The sequence below is a fragment of the Equus caballus genome, chromosome 1 (assembly GCF_041296265.1).
Source record: "Equus caballus isolate H_3958 breed thoroughbred chromosome 1, TB-T2T, whole genome shotgun sequence".
Classification (NCBI taxonomy): Eukaryota; Metazoa; Chordata; class Mammalia; order Perissodactyla; family Equidae; genus Equus; species Equus caballus.
In genome coordinates, this window is record NC_091684.1 from 38,030,546 (window position 1) to 38,052,891 (window position 22,346).

The 22,346-nt window shown below is 36.8% G+C and overlaps 1 protein-coding gene across 4 annotated transcripts in view; it reads right to left on the minus strand.

Annotated features, from left to right (window-relative positions):
• The window catches only part of HECTD2 (HECT domain E3 ubiquitin protein ligase 2), a 78,275-nt gene that overhangs the window by 35,571 nt on the left and 20,358 nt on the right, over window positions 1–22,346 (minus strand). For all 4 annotated transcript variants that reach the window (XR_011436985.1, XR_011436981.1, XR_011436987.1 and 1 more), the window contains exons 3-5: window positions 5,146–5,284; window positions 4,330–4,432; window positions 3,337–3,426 (exon numbers count right to left, since the gene is read on the minus strand). Coding sequence is in view for 1 of the 4 variants with exons in the window: in XM_023642734.2 (XP_023498502.2) it covers window positions 3,337–3,426; window positions 4,330–4,432; window positions 5,146–5,284 (332 nt within the window). In the remaining 3 variants the exon portion in view is untranslated. The remainder of the gene's footprint in view (window positions 1–3,336; window positions 3,427–4,329; window positions 4,433–5,145; window positions 5,285–22,346) is intronic.

Below are 22,346 nucleotides of genomic sequence, written 5' to 3' on the forward strand. Positions count from 1 at the left end.
TCTTTTTTTTTTATCTCTATAGCTTTTTCTTTTTCAGAATGTGATATTGTATGAATCATACAGTATGCAGACTTTTCAGACTCGCTTCTTTCACTTAGCAATATGCAATTGAGGTCCCCCCCGCCCCAGTGTCTTTTCACGGCTTGACAGCTCATTTCTTGTTATTGCTGAATAATATTCCACCGTATGGACGCACTACAGTTTGTTTATCCATTCACCTATTTAAGGACATCTGGCAATATGCCTGATGGCTTCCAATTTTGGGCAATTATGAATAAGGCTGCTATAAACATTCGTGTGCAGGTTTTCAAATCACTTGAGTAGATACCTAGGAGCATGACTGCTGGATCATATGGTAAGTTCACATTTAGCTTTGTAAGGAAATGAAAATAAAACTTATCAAAATTTGTGAGATACAGCTAAAGCAGTGCTTAGAGGGACATGTATGACAGTGAATGATTATATTAGGAAAAAAAGAAAGAGCTAAATCAGTAATTTAAGCTTTCACCTTAGGAAACTAAAAGAAAACAGCAAATTAATTCCAAAGTAAGCAGAATAAAATACATGAGAAACTTAGAGCAGAAATCATTGAAAACAGGGAATAGAGAAAAACAATGAAACCAAATGCTGATAAACTGATAAACCTCTAGCCAGGCTAACCAAGAAAGAAAGCAAGAAGACACCAATTACTGATACCAGAAATGAAAGAGGGATCGTCACTACTGATCCCACAAACATTAAAAGGATAATAAAGGACTATTATGAACAACTCTGCCCACAAATTTGATAACCTAGATGAAATGGACCAATTCTCTGAAAGATACAATCTCATAAAACTCACACAAGGAGAAATAGATAATCTAAATAGGCCTGTATCTATTAAAGAAACTGAATCAATAATTAGTAACCTCCCAAAACAGAACACACCAGACCCAGATGATTTTACTGGTGAATTCTACTGAAAATTTAAAGAAAAGACACCAATTCTTTACAATTTCTTCCAAAAAGTAGAAGCAGAGAGAATACTTCCCGACTCACTCTATGAGGCCAGCAACCCTCATACCAACACCAAAGATATCACAAGAAAAGAAAATTACAGATCAGTATCTCTCCTGAACACAGATGTAAAAATCCTCAACAAAATACCAGCAAATCAAATCCAACAGGGTATAAAAAGGATTATGCACCGTGACCATGTGAGATTTATTCCAGGGATGCAAGGCTGCTTCAACATCTGAAAATCAATTAATTCATCACATCCATAGGTTAAAAGAAAAATAATATGATCATATCAATAGATGAAGAAGCATTTGACAAATCCCAACCTCCATCCATGATTAAAAAAAAAAACTTCGCAGCAAACTAGGAATAGAGGGGAATTTCCTTAACTTGATAATGAACATCTACAAAAACCTACAGCTGACAACATTTCTTAATGGTGAAAAACCAGATGTTCCAGGTTCATCTTCATCTTGTACTTTCCCTGCCTCAGTCCTGGAATCAGCCATTTCTCTAGGGAGCTCTGACTCCTTGTAGTGGGGAATGACATTTAGAAACCATGTACACTAAAGTGCTTATTGCTACTGGGATGTTATTATTTCTAGGCCCTTTCAGTGACAGGGTTAGGAAATACACACACACACCCCCCCCATCTATCTATTAAAATTCCTGAGTTCATTATGATGCCTCAATACCAGTTATTTTGGGCCATCCTCCAACTCATATTTTTATCTCTCTTCTCCAGAAGTGAGAACCTGACTCCCAACATCAATATATTTGTTTTAATTCAACAACACTACACAGAAAGTAGTTTCAGAATTGCTAACCCGTATCACTGGGGGAAAAAAAAACTCAGGAATGTTGAAGATGTGTTTACAGCTTTCTTTTAATCTTTAGACTGAAGATATATAAAGTGCTATGTATAAAAGTTACTTGACTTAGTTCCTTTTTTGTTTTCTGGTATGGTTATGGTATTCATTAGAAATATAGTTAGGTTTTTTTCTTTCTGTTTTTATTCCATTTTAAAGGGTTTTCGCCTCATGTTGTAGATTTAATTTTTTTAGTGTCTATAAAACATTAACATCATTCCAAGTCAAAAAAAGTCAGAGAAGTGTCCCTAGGAGTGAAGCTTTTGGGCACACTGTATGCACATACTTGGTGCCAGTAAACAATACCAAGTAGTTTTCCAAAGCGGTTGTAGTAGTTTATACTTACCTCATCAGGATATGAAAGTTCTAACTGTTCCACAATATTGCCAATTCTCAGTAAAGTTTCAAAAAAAATTTTTATATACTTTTGAATGGATGTGTAATGTTTTTTCCATTTCTCTGATGACAAATGTTATTAAGTACCCTTTTATATATTTAATAGTGAAGTACTGAGATTAGGAATAAGACAAAGATGCCTGCTATTACTTCTTTTATTCAGAATTGTATAAGAAGTCCTAGCCAGAGCAATAAGGCAAACATGTACATCCATACAAGATATAAGGATTGGAAAGAGATAAAACTCATTCTTCACACATGACATGACTGTGTATATAGAGAATCCAAATAAATCTACTGATATATTATTAGAACTAATGAGAGAATTTAGCAAGGTAACTAGATAAAGACAAATACATGCAAGTATTTCCATATACTAATAACAATTAGAAAATGAAATTATGATAGCATCAAAAAAAAATCAAGTTCCTAGAAGTAAATGTAACAAGAAATGTGTAAGACCTTTACTTAGAAAATTACAAAATATTACCAAGAGAAATTAAAGAAGCTCTAAGTAATTGGAGGGATATACCATGCCCATGGATTGAAAGGGTGTCAATTCTTCACAAATTGACCTACAGCAGTGGGGTTCTCAAAATCTGGTCCCTGGATCAGGAGCATCAATATATCCAAGGAAGTCGTTAGAAACACAAATTCTTGGGTTCTACCCCAGACCTACTGAATCTAAAACTCTGTATTTTAAGAAGCCCTTCCTATGATTCTGATACATGCTAAAGTTTGAGAACAAGTGATCTAGAGATTCAGTGTAATTCCAATACAATCAAATAACTTACTTCCTTTTGCTGAGTAAATGAAGCACGAATTTTATTTTAGCAATTCTTTCTAAACAAGAACTGGATATAAAAATATTTTCTGCTCAATTCTCATTTAATTAAAAAAAAAAAGAATAAAAGAAGCCAACTTTCTGAAAATCCCAACTAAATTTACTATTATATTAGAGTTTCTAAAATAATTTTGTTATAAGGAGATTTTTATAATATTTATGTGGCTGCTTTTAAAATACAAAAGAGCCAAAGAATTATACTGTTTGCATGTGTTCATAAATACTTACAGTATTAAGTAAGGTATCATATACAGCATTCACAAATTTAGTGTTAATTCCAGAGTCTTCAATAGTATTAAATGAGGCAGAGGCATCTTTCTGCAAATTCAATTAAAGAATAAGTGTATATTACATTTTAAGGACTATTCTTTTTTTTTTTTTAAAGATTTTATTTTTTCCTTTTTCTCCCCAAAGCCCCCTGGTACATAGTTGTATATTCTTTGTTGTGGGTCCTTCTAGTTGTGGCATGTGGGACGCTGCCTCAGCATGGTTTGATGAGCAGTGCCATGTCCGCGCCCAGGATTCGAACCAACGAAACACTGGGCCGCCTGCAGCGGAGCGCGCGAACTTAACCACTCGGCCACGGGGCCAGCCCCTTAAGGACTATTCTTAGTAATATCTGAACCATAGTTATTCCGTCATAATTTCTAGTATTTTTTAGTAGGATGAAAAAGAACTTTGGGGGCAATATTGCTAAAAAATAAACATAAAAGGATTATTTTAATACCTTTCTTTTTTTTTTTTGCTGAGGAAGGCTGGCCCTGAGCTAACATCTGTTGCCAATCTTCCTCTTTTTTGCTCGAGGAAGACTGTTCCTGAGCTAACATCTGTGCCAGTCTTCCTCTCTTTTGTATGTGGGTCACCACCACAGTATGGTTTGATGAGTGGTGTGTAGATTCACACTCAGGATTCAAACCCACGAACGCCAAACTGCCAAAGCAGAGCATGAGAACTTAACCACTACTTGACAGGGCTAGCCCCAATAACAATTTTTTTAAAACTGAAAGAATGGAGTAAAAAATTAATATTAGTACAAATAAAAATATTCTTTCAGATATCACTTAATATTTGTCATATGTAAAATTTTGGAAATTAATACATACGTATGTCCGTTTAAACAGTTGCTTAAGTCAATACTGGGTAGAAAAAGAGGTAAATTTATTGTATCCGTTTTGGAAAATTTAAAACTAAAAGTGAAAAATGTGTTTTATGTATTATTACCTTAAATGCAGCATTTAGCTCTGGGAAAGAATCAAATGTTGTGAGATAAAAATCATGTACTGCTTTCCAATCTCCTGATGACTTAACTTTTTCTACATCTTCCCTAAAACGAAAATAATTATTAACCATAGTAAATAGAAATACTATTCAGGTAAAATAACATTACTTCTTTACAAATAAATGTCAGCAAACATGCAATCTGAAATACTGAAGCTGAATACAGAAATATGTTCCAGTTAGTTAATGAAAATATAGTTTGTGAATTTATAATTCTTAATTGGATTAAGACATTAATCTAACTTCAACTTTCCCATTTACTTGCCATTAAAAAAATTCATTCTTCACATGCTCCTTAGAATGATCACTCTTTCATTCCTTCACTTCACAGTCAAACTTCCAGAGAGATTTCCTTTACATTCTGTCTCTAATTTCTCATTCTCACTTAGTCCTTCAAGTATCCATTTGGATTCTTTTAGTAGTGGCACAGCTTTTATAGTTTATGTGTTACATATTAGATGGAATTTTATTTTCAAAAAAGGAAACATTCTACTATATTATCACCACCTTTTTGCCTGTTTTGACTTATATTCTCTTAGTGTTTGTTTTGTCGAAACATTATCTACCCTTTATCTGTTATTTACACATTTGTTTTCATCTTCAGCTTGAGATATCTAGTATTCCATGTCTTCACTCTTGGCTAATACCTTATAATGATCCACAAGTTCAATCAATTTCTCAAACAAAAATATTAAATTATGTCAAGTGCTAACATGCAGATGACTATATGTCTACATATAATAGTGAGCTGAAACTTACTGAAAGTCTTTCATAGTTTTGGGCTGGACAGGAAGGACAGGTTCTGGAAGAACTGGGGCCTTCATTTCAGATGATAATGCATCCATAGAGATACGCTGTTTTTGTCTAACATCAAGGCAAGTTGGTGGTAGGTCTCTCACTGTGAAGTATAAAACAGCAATCAAAGTGATCAATCAGAAAAATTTTCCAAGTTATAAAATGCCAAGCTAACTGAACATGAACAGAAAACAAATGAATTATTTTGTATTGCATTCACCTTGGGAATCATACAACAGAAAAACTTACCATAGTGAAGAGCACTTACTGGACGGTCTTACTGCCACCTCACCCCAACTTCATCCACAACACATACTAGGCTGTATCTTACATTAAAAGTTATCTACAGATGTAATATAAAGTTTCTTTTCCCTCCTTTCCTAAAAGCTGTCTTCCAGGGGAAACAAACTCTATATTACATATATACATATAAACATATGTAAATACGTAAATACATATTACAAAATATATAAACATATATTACATATATACATACATATTACATATATAGGTAATATAGAGTTTTCAGTAATACTTGATATTTTCAATGTTTATTAGCTTTTTGAATACATGTAAATCATTAATTTACATCCTCTGCAATTCTTTATCGGAGTTTTAGCATTTTCTTATCAATTTGCATGAACATTTTATGTATTTTTCCTATTCTTTTCTTTTTTGCAAATACTTTCCAGTTCATTATTTGTCTTTTTGCTGCATTTCACAATCTTACAATTGTAAAATAAAACAAATACAGAAAAAACTCACAAAACAAATGTATGGCTTAATGAATTAGTAAAAGACAAATGCCTCTGAAACCACTACCAGTCAAGGAATAGTGTTACCAGGCCCTCCTTGCTCCAACCACCCATATGTTGACTAGACTGCCACCTCAACTTTAATTTCTCTCAAATTCTTTTTCTTTCTTCATTTCTTTCAAAATTTTAAACATTCCTCCTTTTCATCTTCTAGTTCTCTGAAGACATTATCTGTTATGTTTGTTTGCTTTCGTGTTTCTTCTAGTTTCTTTCTAAAATTTAAAAAAATATTTCTAATTCTTTCCTTTATTTCACTGCATTTGGAGTTTTTACAATTCTGATATATGTTGTTCTTTCAAGTGTTGTATCATTTTCTTAATGAATTTTAGCTCATACTGAAATAGAATTTTATCTGTTTTTGTGGGCATGTGTCTGAGTGGCTGTTATTTTGTTTTTTACTCTTTTTTATTACAGTAAAATTTTGTAATTAAAAATTATAAAATTTGTCCTTGCTCCTTTTCTGTTGCCAATTTCATTTGGAATTAGTTTTCCCAAACTTACAGGAGGTGTAGCTCCCTTTTTTGTTCTTTTTATGTTGAACTCAAATATGATAGCTTGTTTTCTAAGACTTCAAGGTCGTCTTAGTTTCCCTCCTCCACTTTCATTCAGATATCCTATTGCCTTAATCTCTATTGTCGCTGCATTGCTCAAATTTGATTCTAATCTCAGTATGGGCCCTGGCCTGGAAAGGAGCCCTAGACATTCAGTTTTGAGAATTCACAGAGGTAACCTCCTCCCTTCAGATCTTAGCATAGGTCCTCGACATTCACCTGCTCTTGGCAAAACCCCTCCCAGTTTCAGCCTTTGTTCTAGGACTGGCCTCCTGAGCTTTCCAATGAACACCTGTTCGTTATTTTGAAGCTCTCCTGTTCTCAGGTCCATCAAACACCCAGATGCTTCCTTCTGCTTCCTCCTGCCCAGAAGCTAACACCATGGAGATCTTATGGTTTTGGTGATTTGTACTGCTTATCTTTTGAGGCTTATAGGAACATTTTACCAACTAATTCTGATGTCTATGATTTTTAATTTTGCTATATATTTGGTTTGTATGTTTTATTGGGGCCTTTAGAGAGATTAAAAAACAATGCTGCTTCTCCTGTTACCTTCACAGAATCTATTGTTTGCCTTTTAATTTTATTTCTGAAAACAGAAGATACTTAATACTGTATTAGCTAATTTCATCAACCTTTTAATTTAGTACTTGATATTTTTATGATTAGTAACCCTTCCCTCTCTAGAGATCAGATGATCATCTCTCTCTTCTAATTTGCATCCTTCACACACATGTAGCACATTGCCTGGAAGATAGTAAATGCTCAATAAATGTTGTCTACTGCTGTTTCTGGAATTTATTTTATTATATAAGAGGTAAGACTATACACATTTTTCCCTAAGTGGCCAATTACAGAATACTGTTTATGAAAGCATGTCATTCCACATTGTTTCTTGATACTACTTTTATCATGGCTTAAGTTCTTTTACATACTGGGGCCAATTTTGGGCTATGCATATGATTCCATTGACTGGCCTATTACTGTATGAAACAATTTCAGTTACTATTGTTTCATAATATCTATCAATACACGGTAAGGGAGCAGGCTTGGTGAGAGACAGTAGTGGCTTGCACCACAGTGGTAGTAATGGAAATGATGAGAAATGGTTGGATTTGTGATATATTTTGAATACAGACTTAATAGGATATGCTGTTGAAAGATATGCTGAGAGAAAGATAAAAATGCCAGAATTTGTTGACAGAAAGACAGGAGCCAAAGATGACTTCAATAATTTACCCTAACTAACTGGGTGAATGGTGGTGCCATTTACTGAAATGGAGAACACTAGAGGAGGTTTTCTCAGGGGGAGAGGTGGGAATCAAGAATGTTCTTTTGGTCACATTAAATGTAAGATGCTTATTAGACACCCAAGTGCAGATGTTGAGCAGACAACTGAATATGTGACTCCTGAGCGCAGGGGAGATGTGAAGGTTTCTATCTCATGGAAGGGAGTAAAACTGAGCTTAATGAGATCCCTAAGGAGAGGTAAACAGAAAAGAAGCCTGAGGACTGAGCTCTGGGAACTGAGCCCTGGAGCAATCCAACATTGGAAGTTTACTTTACTAATATTTCCTCTTCTATTTCAGGGAGAAAACATTAAAGGCTATGACTTTTATTTTGAACATAGCTTTAGCCTTATCTCATAAGTTATGATGCAGAATTCTCATAGTTGCTATTTTCTACACCTTTAAGTTCAGTATTAATTTTTTACTGCAGAAATTAAGAAATCTATTTTTAAAATTTCTAAGCCAGTATGTTTAAATTTCCATTATTAATTCTAGTTTTATGGCATTGCTGTCAAAGATACAGGCTTTACAATTCCTCATATGAGTAACTTATTGAAAATAATTTTATATTTTGTGAAATTTACTTTTAAAAAACCTATATTCTGTTTGAAGAATACAAAGTTAACTACAGCAAACATCATAATTAATGGGTAAATATTGCAAGCATTCTCTTTTAAATAAGGGCTGAAATAACACAGGAACAAGTCTACTATCAGTACTTTTATTCAACATTGTACTGGAGCTTCCAGCAAGTGCAAAGACATGAAAAAGTTATTAAAGACACAGGACTAGAACGAAAGAACAGTGTCATTTTCAGATGATTTGATTATAAACACAGACAAATAAAAGAAACACACAATAGAAGAAAACACACAAATGACACACATCAAAAGACGTTCAGTCTCAGTGAGTAAGGAAATGCGATTAAAGAACACAACGATACAATTTTATACCCATTCTATTGCCAAGAATTAAAAAGTATGACAATGTTGGAGAGGATGTGGATCAATTTGATATTTCACGTATTGCTGATAGGAGTATTTCATATTGGATGAGTTTGTGTTTTTCGAGAAATTGGTTGATGTCATCTAAGTTGTCAAATTTATGTGCGCAGAGGTGTTTGTGGTATTTTTTATTTTTTTGATGTCTGTAGGGTCTGCCGTGGCATCCCATTTCATTAGTGATACTGATAATCTGTCAGTCTTGATAGAGGTTTGTCAACTTTATTCATCTTTTCAAAAAAATCAGCTCTTTGTTTCATTGATTTTTCTCAATTTTTCTCTTTTCAATTTTACTGATTTTTGTTCTCATTTTGATATTTCCTCCCTTCTGCTTGCTTTGGGTTTATTTGGCTCTTCTCTTCTAGGTTCTTGAGGTGGGAGGTTAGATATTTGTTTTGAAACTTTCCCTTGTTCCTAATGTATGCATTGACTGGTAAAAACTGCCCTCTCCATACTGGTTTAGCAGTCTCCCACAAATTTTGATATGTTGTATTTTTATTTTCATTCAGTTCTATTCATTTTTTTAAATTTCCCTTGAGACTTCCTCTTTAACCCACAGGTTATTTTATCTCATTTTTTCCTGGGAAAGATTCACCTTGAGCTAACATCTGTTGCCTACCTCCTCTCTCTCTGTTTCTTCCCCAAAACCCCACTACAGAATTGTATATTCTAGTTCTAAGTCCTTCTAGTTATTCTCTGTGAGCCACCACCACAGCATGGCCACTGACAGATGAGTGGTGTGGTTCCATGCCCAGGAATCAAACCTGGGTCACCGAAGCAGAATGTGCCAAACTTTAACCACTAGGCCATCAGGGCTGGCTCAACCCCTGTGCTATTTAGAAGTGTGCTGTTTAGTTTCTAGGTGTTTAGAGATTCTCCTGCTATTTTCTGTTATTGATTTCTAATTTTATGCTACTGTGGTCAGAGAACATACTCTATATTATTTCAATTCTGTGAAGTTTTTGAGGTTGTTTTATGCCCCAGGATGTGGTCAACGTTGGCATATGTTCTTCGAGCACTTGAAAATTATGTATATTCTGCTGTTGTTGGGTGGAGTGTTCTCTAAATCTCTATTAGATCCTGCTGGTTGATGATGTTGAGTTCTTCTATATTTTATATCCTTGCTGATTTTCTGTCTAGTTCTACCAAATCCACAGTTATCATTGGAGACCAACACTCAATTGTGAATTTTTGTTTCTCCATTCAGTTCTACCAGTTTTTGCTCCACATTATCTTACAACTCCACTGTTTGATACACTCACATTTATGATTGCTATGTCTTCTTTGTGATCATCCCTTTTATCATTATATATCTCCCTCTCTGTCTACAGTAATTTTCTTTGCTCTAAGTCTACTTTATCTGATAGTAATATAGCCACTCCTCTATATCTTTTTCCATCATTTTACTTTCAACCTGCCTATATTGTTATATTTGAATTTAGTTTCTTGTAGACACGAGTGAGGTGGGTCATGTTTTTAATCTACTCTGCCAATCTCTATCTTTTAACTGATGTATTTAGACTGTTTACATTTAATTGTAATTACTGAGATGTCAGGGCTTAACTCTGTCATTTTCTTTTTTGTTTTCTCTGTTATTTTTCCTACCTTCCTGTGGGTTACTTGAACAGTTTTTAGAATTCTATTTTGATTTATCTGTAGTGTTTGTGAAAGATTGCTCTAGATATTACATTACATACACATAACTTATCATGGTAGACTGGTGTTGTTTTACCAGTTAGAGTGAAGTGTAGAAACTGTACATTATTTAGCATCTTTTTACCCTTCTCTCTATAATTATCTTATTTCCTTTACACATGTTTAGGACCACACCAGTGTTATAATGATTGTTTCCAACGTCAACTATAATTTAGAAAATATAAAAGAAAAAGAAAAGTATATTGTGTTTACCTATTTTTTGCTTATCATGTTCTTTCTTCTTTCTTGATGTTTCAAGGTTCTTTCTTTTATTGTTTCTTTTCTGTTTAGAGAACCTTAAACACATTCTTTTAGATTAGGTCTACTGAAAACACATTCTCTGTTTTCCTTCATCTGAGAATGTCCTGCTTTCCCCTCCATTGCTGAAAAATATATTCACCACATATAGGATTCTGGGTTGGCAGTTCTTTCAGCTACTTCCTTCTGGCCTCTATGATTACTGATGAGAAATCTACTGTTATTTCAATGTTTTTTTCCCTATAGGTAAGGTGTTGTGTTTCTCTGGCTGCTTTTCAACCTTTTTTTTGGGGGGGGGGGTTCAAAAATTTAATTATGATATGTCTTGTGCATTTTTTGGATTTATCCTGCATAGGGTTTGCTCAGCTTCTCGAACTTATAGGTTTATGTCTTTTCCCAACTGTAGGAAGCTTTTGGTCATTTATTTAGGTACTTTTTCAGAGTACCCTCTTTTTCCTCTCCTTCCAAGACTCCAATGACAAGAATGTAACATTTTTAGTTATAGTCCCACAAGTCTCTCAGACGGCTCATGTTTTTCTTTCCAGTCTATTTTCTCTCTATTGTTCAGACTGAGTAATTTTCATTGTTCTTTATTCTGGCTCATTAATTCCTGTTTCCTCCACTCTGCTTTTGAGCCCATCCACCAAGCTTTTTACTTAGGCTATTATATTTTCTCAAGTATTAGTACTTCCAAACCAACAGAATAGATTAATATTTTATAGATTCTAAATTCTACAATAATGAAATGTACATATACAGAATTTAATTCTAATGTAATCAGGACATGTTTTCAACTAAGCAAATACAGCCATATCAACCATCACAGCAGTAACATAGCTATAAGGTCTTCCTTCCTTCCGTATCCACTCTCCCAATCAAGCATCTATCCTTGGATCTATCAGCTACTTCAACCGACTAAGATAAATTTCATTAGGGTTAGGGTACATTTTAAGGTAAACTTTCATATTAGAAAATAGTACAAAGATGCTAATTTCTTATACTTAACAGCAAAGGTTTCCAAACTTTCCTGTGTGTCAGAATCACCTGAAGAGGTTATTAAAACACAGATTACTAGGCTCTCCCCAAAGTCTGTGATTCAATAGGTCTGAGGGCTCTCCCCAAGAATTTGCATTTCTAACATGTTCCCAGCTGATGCTGATGCTGCCAGTCTGAGGATCATATTGAGAAATATTGTTCAATGGCTTTTAGAAGAGACAGCAATGATGCTGACAATATAAAACATTATTAAATTTCTTAAATTCAGTTCCATAATTGACTTATACCCTTTATTAAATATGGAAATATCCAACTTCTAGTAATTTGTACTTTAAGCAGAAATTGGACAGAGGCTCAATTTATTAGCAAGTAAAATTAGATCTCTCTATAAATAATTTCTTATGGATTGTTTGGAAATCTTTGTTAATGGGAAAGAAAAGGGCATCTCAGCAGAAAAGAAATAGATGATAGTCTCCTCTCTCCAACACCAGTCTTATTACTATCATCTTTTGAGACTCCTCTACAGTTTCTGTTCCTCTTCACCAGGCTTACCCTTTCCTTTCCCTTCCCACATACCTTTCCCAAGCTGGCTATAAACACCCACTATTAGATATAAACAGACTCATTCAAATATAAATTAACTTATTCACTCACATAGCATATATACACATTTTTATACCCACTCATTTTTATTAATACCACGCTGAGGCGGAAGAAGAGTGAAATTTTAGTTAGTAAGAGAACTGGATTTTGGCAAAGCCTCAGAGTGGGGAGATTCTTATATAAAGAGAAATAGTAAAGCCAAGGCCAAGAGGATTATAGGGTAAGGTTAGAACCAGAGGTCCAGACGGGATTTAGTTTTAGTTCAGAAGGTAACTTGGACTGAAGAGTAATGCAGAATATTAATGTACTATGTTAATGGAAGTTGAGTCAGAAAGAAAGGCAGAATCCTTTGCTCACATTAGTGAATGAAAGCCAAACTACAGGATGTGACATTCAGCTATTAAGAAAGGAAGAATAACAGCTTGCAGCTGCTCTCATGTCCCTGAATATCAAGGCATTGTTTCCAGAGACAGGCTTTCAGCCTGTTCTCACAGATGGTTATTAAAATCTAATTCAAAAGAGAAAATCAATGTGGTTATGAGAGATTAATTAAATCTCAAACTGATATTACAAGTAGAATGGGCAAATCTTTGTTTTATTATATGCAGATTTTTGGCAATATAGAATATCATAATACACTGAAAAAAGCCAAAATATATTTATCAGTAAAAACCTGTCATTTAGGTTTCATTCAGCCAATACTTGGGAACACTCTGTGCTAAATTGATAAGCAGTAATCATTTTCCCTTTCTTTTAATATAGTGTTGCCAATTTTAGTTGGTTGCTTAGAAACATTAAGTAAAACATTTGAAGCCAGTGCAAGAATAAGGGTTGTGGTGGGGGCTGGCAGTATATTTAAAAAAATGTGAAGATCATAATACAACTATATATAAGGGTGTGAGATTATCAACCAAATTTTACCAGCTCACTATTTTGAAGAAGCTATCGTAGCTGACTCTAGTTGGAAACTAGTAATATATAGCTTTCCACAACCTAGCCACCAAAGCAAAGACTGACATTTTAAATAGGCCACATGATTAGGAGACTGAAGATTACTCCTGGTCAGTCAGTACAGATGGCAACAGCAGCATCACAGGTAAACAAGAGTCTCTATGTAGGTTGGGTGTTCAGTAAGAGGAACCGGGGCCTCCATTCCTTATCCTACATCAAGAGAGGAAATATTGATATAAAAGCTTTGCTGCTGGTGACACAACATCGCAAAATGCTATACCCTAAATTTCATCCCAAACCATCAAGCGCTGCATAACGATGTTTTGGTCAATGACAGACTGCATACAGCAGTGGTCCCATAAGATTGGTACCATACAGCCTAGGTGTGTAGTAGATTATACCATCTAGGTTAGTCTAAGTACACTACTCTATGATGTCTGCACAACGACAAAATCACTTAACAATGCATTTCTCAGAATGTATCCCCATTGTTAAGTAACACATGAGTATAATTTGTAATTAAATAAGTACTAATAAATAAATAATGGAAAAGGCACCAGCCTTGGAAGTAAGGGACTAGGTCTTGTTGCTGGCTGTGTTACTAACTTTCTTAACCTTAGACAACTCATGGAAATTCTTTAGGCCTCAGTTTTGACATTATAAAATGAAAGACATGGCCTAAGTCAGTCATTCCCCAGGTTCCAAAGAACTTCAAGGGCCACCTCAGGGGAGCAGTGCTGTGTGGATGGGTTTACTCAGAGCAGCTCAGCTATTCTCTGCTTAACATAATGATGCTCTAAGAAAAATTTTGTTTTTCAAAAAGCATTTTGCTACAGGGGGCTGGCCCCGTGGCCGAGCGGTTAGGTCCGTGCGCTCCGCTGCAGGCGGCCCAGTGTTTCGTTGGTTTGAATCCTGGGCACGGACATGGCACTGCTCATCAAACCACGCTGAGGCGGCATCCCACATGCCACAGCTAGAAGGACCCACAACGAAGAATATACAACTATGTACTGGGGGGCTTTGGGGAGAAAAAGGAAAAAATAAAATCTTTAAAAAAAAAAAAAGCATTTTGCTACAAAAATAAAAAACAAGAACAAAAATAGGTTTGAAAACCATTGGTTTAGACATGATTTCTAACTTGTATCTCTACAACTATCTAAGAACAAAATACACAGGACTTATAAACCAATAAAAAAAGTTAAAAAATTCTCTATTAGAGTGAACTACATAATGAGAAATTGAATATAGAGAATACCTATAACAGAGAAATTGAAAAACCATGGAAACATAACATGCGTGTGTCATCTAAACACCTGATTTTAGTTACAACTTACTGTCCTACAACAGGGTTTAAGAAAAAGTCCTAAAATAAGAATCAAAAGACCTGGTTTTTCTTTCTGGATCTACATTTTACATTCACGTGATGTGGTAGTTTTAAAATATGTTCATAAATTCTCCGATATTCCTCCTATCAAAAGATGAAGTCTAATTCTTCTCCCTTTGCATATGGGCCAGACTTAGTGGCTCAATGCTAATGAAAAATGTGGCAGAAGAGATGGTGTATGAATAGGTTACAAAAGGCAATAAAATTTCTGCTTGGCTCTCTCTTATGGGAGGCTCACTCTTGGAATCCAGTCTCTTGTGAGGAAGCCAAGCAGCCAATGACAAGGCCAGGTGTAGGTGTCCCAGCTAGAACTCATCGAAAGTCCAAGCCTATAGCTGGCATCAATTGCCAGCACGTGAGCGAGCAAGGCTTCAGGTGAGTCCAGCCCCCAGCCTTTGAGCCACCTCAGCTGAGGATCAGGAGAACAAAGAGGAGCCTCCTCACTGATCCCCACCCAAATCACGTTTGTGAAAAAAATAAATGTTGCAGTTGTTTTTAATCACTAATTTTTGGGGTGGTTTATTATTATGCAAAATAGACACAGGAACATGTAATCTGGCGCACACAATCTCTCAGAATACATTCCTCATCTGTTAAACAAAGAAACAAATGGCGGTTTTCCAGGTTAGGATGGCAGATTGGACACACATATTTAATTCCTCCCAAAATTCTACTAAGACTACAGTAGAAGGTTCTGTCATTGTTTTAAAGACATAAATCTGCAAGGACAAAGAGAAGAGGGAAAAGGCCATAACCTCAAAGGTAAAAAGAAGCTAGAAAGCAGAGAGACCTGAGAAAGCTGAATACCAAGCCTCTACAGGGAAAGATGAAAAGCAACCTGATTTACACCACAAAGTCCTTAAAGCACACAGAATAGAGAACTGGGTGTGTGTGGGGGTGGGGGGGTGAGGGGGGAAGGGGCACTAAAATCAGGGTTACAGTGAAAATTGTTTGAAGAAAAAGTTAGATCCCTAGACCCCCTCCCTGCCTCTGAGTGACTATCCCTCCCCCATATCTCCTCCAGCAGAAGTGTGAAAATTTCTACTATTTGGAGAGAGTGAAACAGAGGGGCTTTGGACTGGGGAAATGCTAGACACAGATGAGATTATACAAACTAACCCAAGAAATAGGGGCAGTAAATAATTAACTGCTGAATATTAAATGATCAGTGCAGAGACAGCCACCCCTCTTCCCCCAGCAAACAGAACATTGCAGCCAGACCCTTACCCTGTCCCTTCCCAAGAAAGGAGATTGCAAGACACTTCTCTGGGGAACCTGACCAAGAAGAAATAACCGATACTGATATCAGGGTTCCCAAACCAGTAGCCTGTTCATATCACCCTATAATGAAGCTCATGGTCAACAAATCTTATCCATGCCTCACCTTCCAATCATCTGTTTGGTCCCCCACTGTTAACCATGAAGAGAAAACCAAAGATTACCAAACATCTGAAAAAAGGGTTCAATACGTAAGATTGAGACCAAAACAGACAGACAAAAGCAACCGGGAAGAATCAGAAATCATGCAGGGAGGAAAAAATTTAAAAACTTATCACTAATTTACTCAGAGAGATAAAAGATAGTACAACCACTAACTGACAGGGTGCTATAAAAAAAGAAATATTCAAAAGGGAAAAAAAGAATTCTTGTTTATTAAAAGGATATTAGCAGAAATAAAATATTCAACAGAAGAGCTTTGGGGAAATTCTCTAAAATATAGAGCTAAAGGATAAAGAAATGGAAAATGGAAGTGAAAAAAATAAGACGATTAGGAGTTCAGAAGGTCTGGCTTTTGGATAATAGGGGATCCTGAATCAAAGAACAGAAAAAGTAGATGGGAAGAAATCATCAACAAAAAAATCCTACAAGATTTCTTGGAATTCAGAGACATGAGCTGCTAGATGGAAAGGGCATACCAAATATGCAGAACAAGGAATGAAAATAGACCCACACCAAGGAAGAGCACTGTGCAATCTTAGCCGCCACCCGCCACCCTCCCCGAGACAAAAAGATGGCTCCACACACTTCCAGAGAGATGGAGCCATCTCAAACAAAGGGGCAGGGTCACAATGGCCTAATGAGAGCTGCACTCCGCACAGACTAGAAGAGAGTGACCTATCAGTTAGTAATTTTGATGCCTGTCATCACGAAGATCCTGACCCTCTTTGTACTCTTCTTTTTTAACTGAAGATGGAACGAAGAGGTGAGCCTAGCCCTATCTGCGCTTTGGGTGGTCTTGACAGTAGGGAAATGAAATCCCTGCTCTCCATTTCTTGTTCTACTATCTGAATCAGGTGAGGACAGTCAGTTCACCTCACTGCTTTCACTGAAGGTACGCCTGACAGCCAGAGAGGCCATATTTCTCCTAGCCATCTAATACATAGTCCAAATCCCAGCTCTGTCAGGTATCCCAAGAGTTATCCTTTGTTTCCGAGGACTCACTCATAACCTTACCCATTGACTTCTCCAGAAGGGACTCAGACATACTTGGGGAAGTTAGAGCCAGATGTGATTCAGAGACTGTTCAAGATTAACATCCCCTGGGAATCTTCGCCTAGTAGTGGCAATATTGTCCCTCCATTACACATCCAGGTTTGTGCTTGCTATTCAGTTTTTCAAAACTAAGCAGTATATTGTTTACGGAAATAAACAGAGGTAACAAAACTATTAAAAAAAATCAAAGGAATAGTAGTTACCGCTGGACAGAAAGGCAGGGCAATGCAATTGGGGTTGGCTCACTGGGTCTTTTAAGGGGCTGGTAATGTTTTTTTCTTAATTTGAGTGCTAAGTTCACGAGTTTTCATTTTATTATTATTAAAACCATATGTTGATTACATTCTTTTATATGCGTGACATGTTTCAAATTTTAAACAATTTGTGCAGTCAGTTACTCATGAGGTAAGAGTAATGGAAACTCCTGCCCCATCACAATCCCTTCCCCTACTACTTGGCTGCTTGTATATATTGATCAGTCACATTTACTGAATTTCACAAAGCATGGAACTGAATGCTTTTAAATGCTTTTTTAATTTATCCTTACAAGTTTATGAGGTAGCTTCTTTATTGTCCTATCTTACAGATGAGAAAATAAGCACAGAAAGGTTAAATAACTTTTCCAGGATCGTACAGCTGGTAAGTTACAGAGCCAGGATTCAAACTCAGCCTGGTAAGTTACAAAACTCATGTTATTTTCACTACTGAATGATGCCATAGCTTCTACCACGAATAAAAACAAGTAGCAAAACTGAACCTTAAACTTACAACGAAGCAGGAGATAATAAACTATGAAATGTCAAACAAAACTCAGTAAGGATCAAGCAAAATCAATATGTTGGAAAATCATAAAACTCAGGTGTAGAAGATATTTTACAACTCCTAATGCCCCATTTTCTCATTCTATAAATGAGTAAATGAGGGTTAAGTTTAATGCTAAAGGTCACAATGACAGTTATTGGTAGTAATACACTCAAAGATGCATGTTCTTATTTAGTACTATAATTTACAACCTGTGAGTATCAGGCAGATACTAAATGAGCTGCAATTTGAAGGATCCCTCCATCAGTTCAGTACTTTAGTATTGCTTTTGACTACTTCAGTAGTGGCAGGCAGCCGAAACAGGGAAAGACCAGAGTGGATTAGTCATAACAGGTGGTGTTTACATCATTGTCTATAGGATGACTTTTCTGAACATTTGGCAAAAAATAAAATTGAAGGTGGGAGAGAGAAAGGAAGAAAGAGGGGGAAAAAACTCTGACTCATAGGACTTTAGCCATCAGAGCCAAATAAAATGATACATTCATTGGTTTTTGGAGACAGACTTTCTACTAAGTTCAACGATGTGTGTCTTCATAAAAATGAAACAAAAGCATAGGTGAAGTGTTCTTTTATGGGTCTATTTATAAAAATAATCAAAATTCCTCTTTGTAGGAGGTTATTTTTAACGGAACAGATGGTTTATATTGGGCTTATCTTAGAGAATTTATGATAGCCTTGGATGGGTTTGACCCCAAGAGGGCAAAATGACCAGACACTCAGAAAAAGTACCTCTCATTTATTTCGTCATTCAGTAAATTACTTACTGAGTAAAGACTCCATGTACCATGGACACTGGATCCTGGAGATACACAGATGAATTAAAAACTCAAGGAGATTGTAACTACATTTACTCTTGGACCAAACAATCCCACTTCTAGCAATATCCTATAAATAAACCTGCACACGAACAGAATGACATATGTACAGAGTCATTCATTGTGGCATTGTTTACAATAGCAAAAGAATGAACCCAACTCATTTCTTTTAATAGAGTCTTATTAAATAAATTATAATACATCCAATACAGCACAATATAGCAATAGACAAGAATAAAGAATCTATGTACTGATATAGAAAGAGATCCAGGATATATTAACCAACAAAACAAGGTGCTGGACAGTTTGTATGTAGTTACCTTTTCTTTAAGAAAAGGTGGAAAATAATGTATATTTATGTTTGCTTTCATTTGCATAAAGAAACACATGAATACAAAGGCAGCAGGGAAAAGTGTGAAAGTGAGACATCTGAAACATAATTATTTTTATAGTTTTGGTTTTTGAAACAAAAATGTGTTACCTATTCAAAAAATTAACTTTAATATAAAAAAAGAAAAAGGATAGCCTTTTCCCTCCCCAAAATAAAAGCTTATGGAGCTTACAGACTAGTAAAGAGACAGAGAAATAAGCACATAAATGCAGCAAGGCACTCTAAGTTCTTGCTAGATACACCTCTCCCACAGGAATAGTTAAGAAAAGCTCACTCTGACGGAGGGAAGGATCTTGGAGATTTAGTCCAAAATCAGTTCATTCTGCACAAACCTGGAGAAGGGGTCATTTGAGGCCTTAGAGATACTTCTTCTAGGGCAGGAAACCTAGGGCAGCTTTTCTCTCCCCAGGGAGCCAGTCCTGTGTTGGGTTTCTTCTAACAGCTTATTTCCCTAACTGCCTCTCAAGTTGCTCTTGAAGAAACTGAAAACTCTGTGGCACTTGACTTGAGAACAGATCAGAGGACCCCACCACACACAGATCCAATCAGTGTTTGAGCTGAAGACCAGTCTGGTCTTCCCTTGTCTAGTTCAGAGTGGCAAAGATTACGGGATGCATTTATGTAAGCGTGTAAAAACAACACAGTTCATCACATCGTATCAGGGCTCCTCCAGAGTAAACTCATGAAATGGACTGAACTGGGAGGGGAACAGTCCCTGGAGGTAAATGTCAGAATTCATGTCTACTCTTTTCTGAATTACCAAGAGTACAAAGATATTTTAGAAGGCTTGGAGAGGAACTGCTTCATTTCTCTTAAAGATGTTCTGCTGAAAGGAAAGAAGATACAAAGGAGTGAGGGAGAATGTAGTGCTAACTACCCCCGACCACTACTTCTCATTTACGCTGTTTCTCTGAAGATGTATCATCCCTAGCAGCTGTTATAGTAGGTAAAACTCCTACACTTCTCTCATCTTTAAAAGGACAGCCAACTCGACAGGCATACCTAGTCATGTGATCTACAGGGAGGAAAGGCATCCCTCAGCTGTTAGGTAAGCCCACGCTGGGCGTTTGCAGTTTCTCTAATACCACTTGAAGATCAGACAGGGAGACAAGCTGTTAGAGAAAACCCGGCATAGGTCCTGCGACCAGAGAAGAGGGAGGAAAACTGTAATAACTGCCAAGAATGATGCATCTCTGAGGAAACAATCTTACTGGCAAGTAAGAGAGGCTTCCCAAAAGATCAAGGAAATATAAACATGCTTACATTTGGAAGACTTAGTCAATAATTCTTTCTGCTGCAGCCCTGACCTATGAACACCATGTCACACCTGAATTCAGGTGGCATCCAGACATCGCAGCTAGAAGTCAACACCAGGAGGACCAGTAAGATAAAGGAAGTACGCTAAGAGGTCTATTCCTCTGGAGTGGTGCTTCATTCCAGGTGCAGGTTGGGGCTGACCAGGCTCCCCAAGACTGGCACAGACGCCAGGGAATCAGACAAGTGGCAGGAGCTCAAGTAGGTGGACCACACTCAGAGTCAATATAGCCACCCAAGGAGGAGGCAGGCAGGCGGTGGACATACAGGCAACAAGCTGGATTCAGAGATTCAGATGTTAGTCTAGCCAGGATGGAACAGATGGGAATCAGAGTGTAGAATCAAAGGCTAAGGAATTTGAACATAGTCCAAAGAAAGAAGGTTACAGTTATCCATCATTTCTTTTTGACTCCTTATCATTCTCCACAGCAGACATTTCCATTTTGTCAAGGTTCCTAACCTGCTGGGCTGAACGATGTCTGCCAAAAAGATACGCTGAAGTCTTAAACCCCTGGACATGCGAACATGACCTTATTTGGAAACAGGGTCTTTGCAGATGTAATCAAATTAAGATGAGGTCATCCTGGATTAGGGTGGGCCCTAATCCAATGACTGGCAACCTTATAAAAAGAGACAAATTTGGACATAGAAAGACAAACAAGGGAGAATGCCATGGGAAGTCCAAGACAGAGACTGGAGGGAGGCATCTACAAGTCAAGGGACACCAAGGAATGCTGGCAACCACCAGAAGCCAGCAGAGAGGCATGGAACAAATTCTCCCTCAGAACCTTCAAAAGGGACTAACCCTGCCTACAGCCTATTTCAAACTTCTAGCTTCCAGAACCATAAGAGAATACATTTCTGTTGTTTGAAGCCACCAAACTTTTGGTACTTTGTTACGGTGGCCCTAGGAAATTCATACACCCTCCAAAGGGACTAGCGAGTTCAAGGTGAAAAGGAATGAGTTTTCTACTTCCACTTCCTCCTCCTGGCTCCTCTCTTCCCTCTGTTCCATCATCTAAGTAAGAAGTGCCCCTCTCTCCTTGCTGCAGCCCACATCTCAACCCCTATGCTGTAGTCTTCCTTGATCCCATCCTCATACCACTTCTCTCTCCTATTTCTTCATTTTATTATTCTGTGTTCCTACTGCACCTTTAGTCTCTCCCTCTGTATCCCCTCCCTTGACAATACTGCTCTGCAAGATTCCAGTGTTCTTTTCTTTCAGTTCAGGCGACTCTAAAGGAGTCCACATTTGCCCCTACCTCCTCACCACTCATCTACCCCTTAACTTTTTACAATTTGAATTCTTCTCATATCATCCTACTAAAACTGTTCTCTTAAAAGTCCCCAATAGGGGGCAGCCCAGTTGTGTAGGTCAAATCTTCACACTCTGCTTTGGTGGCCCAGGTTTTGTGGGTTTGGATCCCTGGCGCACACCTACATAGCTCATCAAGCCATACTGTGGTGTCATCCCACAAACAAAATAGAGGAAGACTGGCACAGATGTTAGCTCAGGGATAATCTTCCTCAAGCAAAAAGAGGAAGACTGGCAACAGATGTTAGCTCAGGGCCAATCTTCCTCACCAAAAAAAAAAAAGTCACCAATAAACACATTAACAAATTCCTGGCTTTGTCTCAGTGTTTAGTCATCTTGTCTGCTCTTAGCAATGACACTATTGATCAAATCCTCTTTAAATTTTCTTTTCCCTTGATTTTCAAGTCATTGTACAACCTGGTTCTCTTATCTCCTTCAGAACTCACTTCCTTTTCTTTCACCAACTCACCTT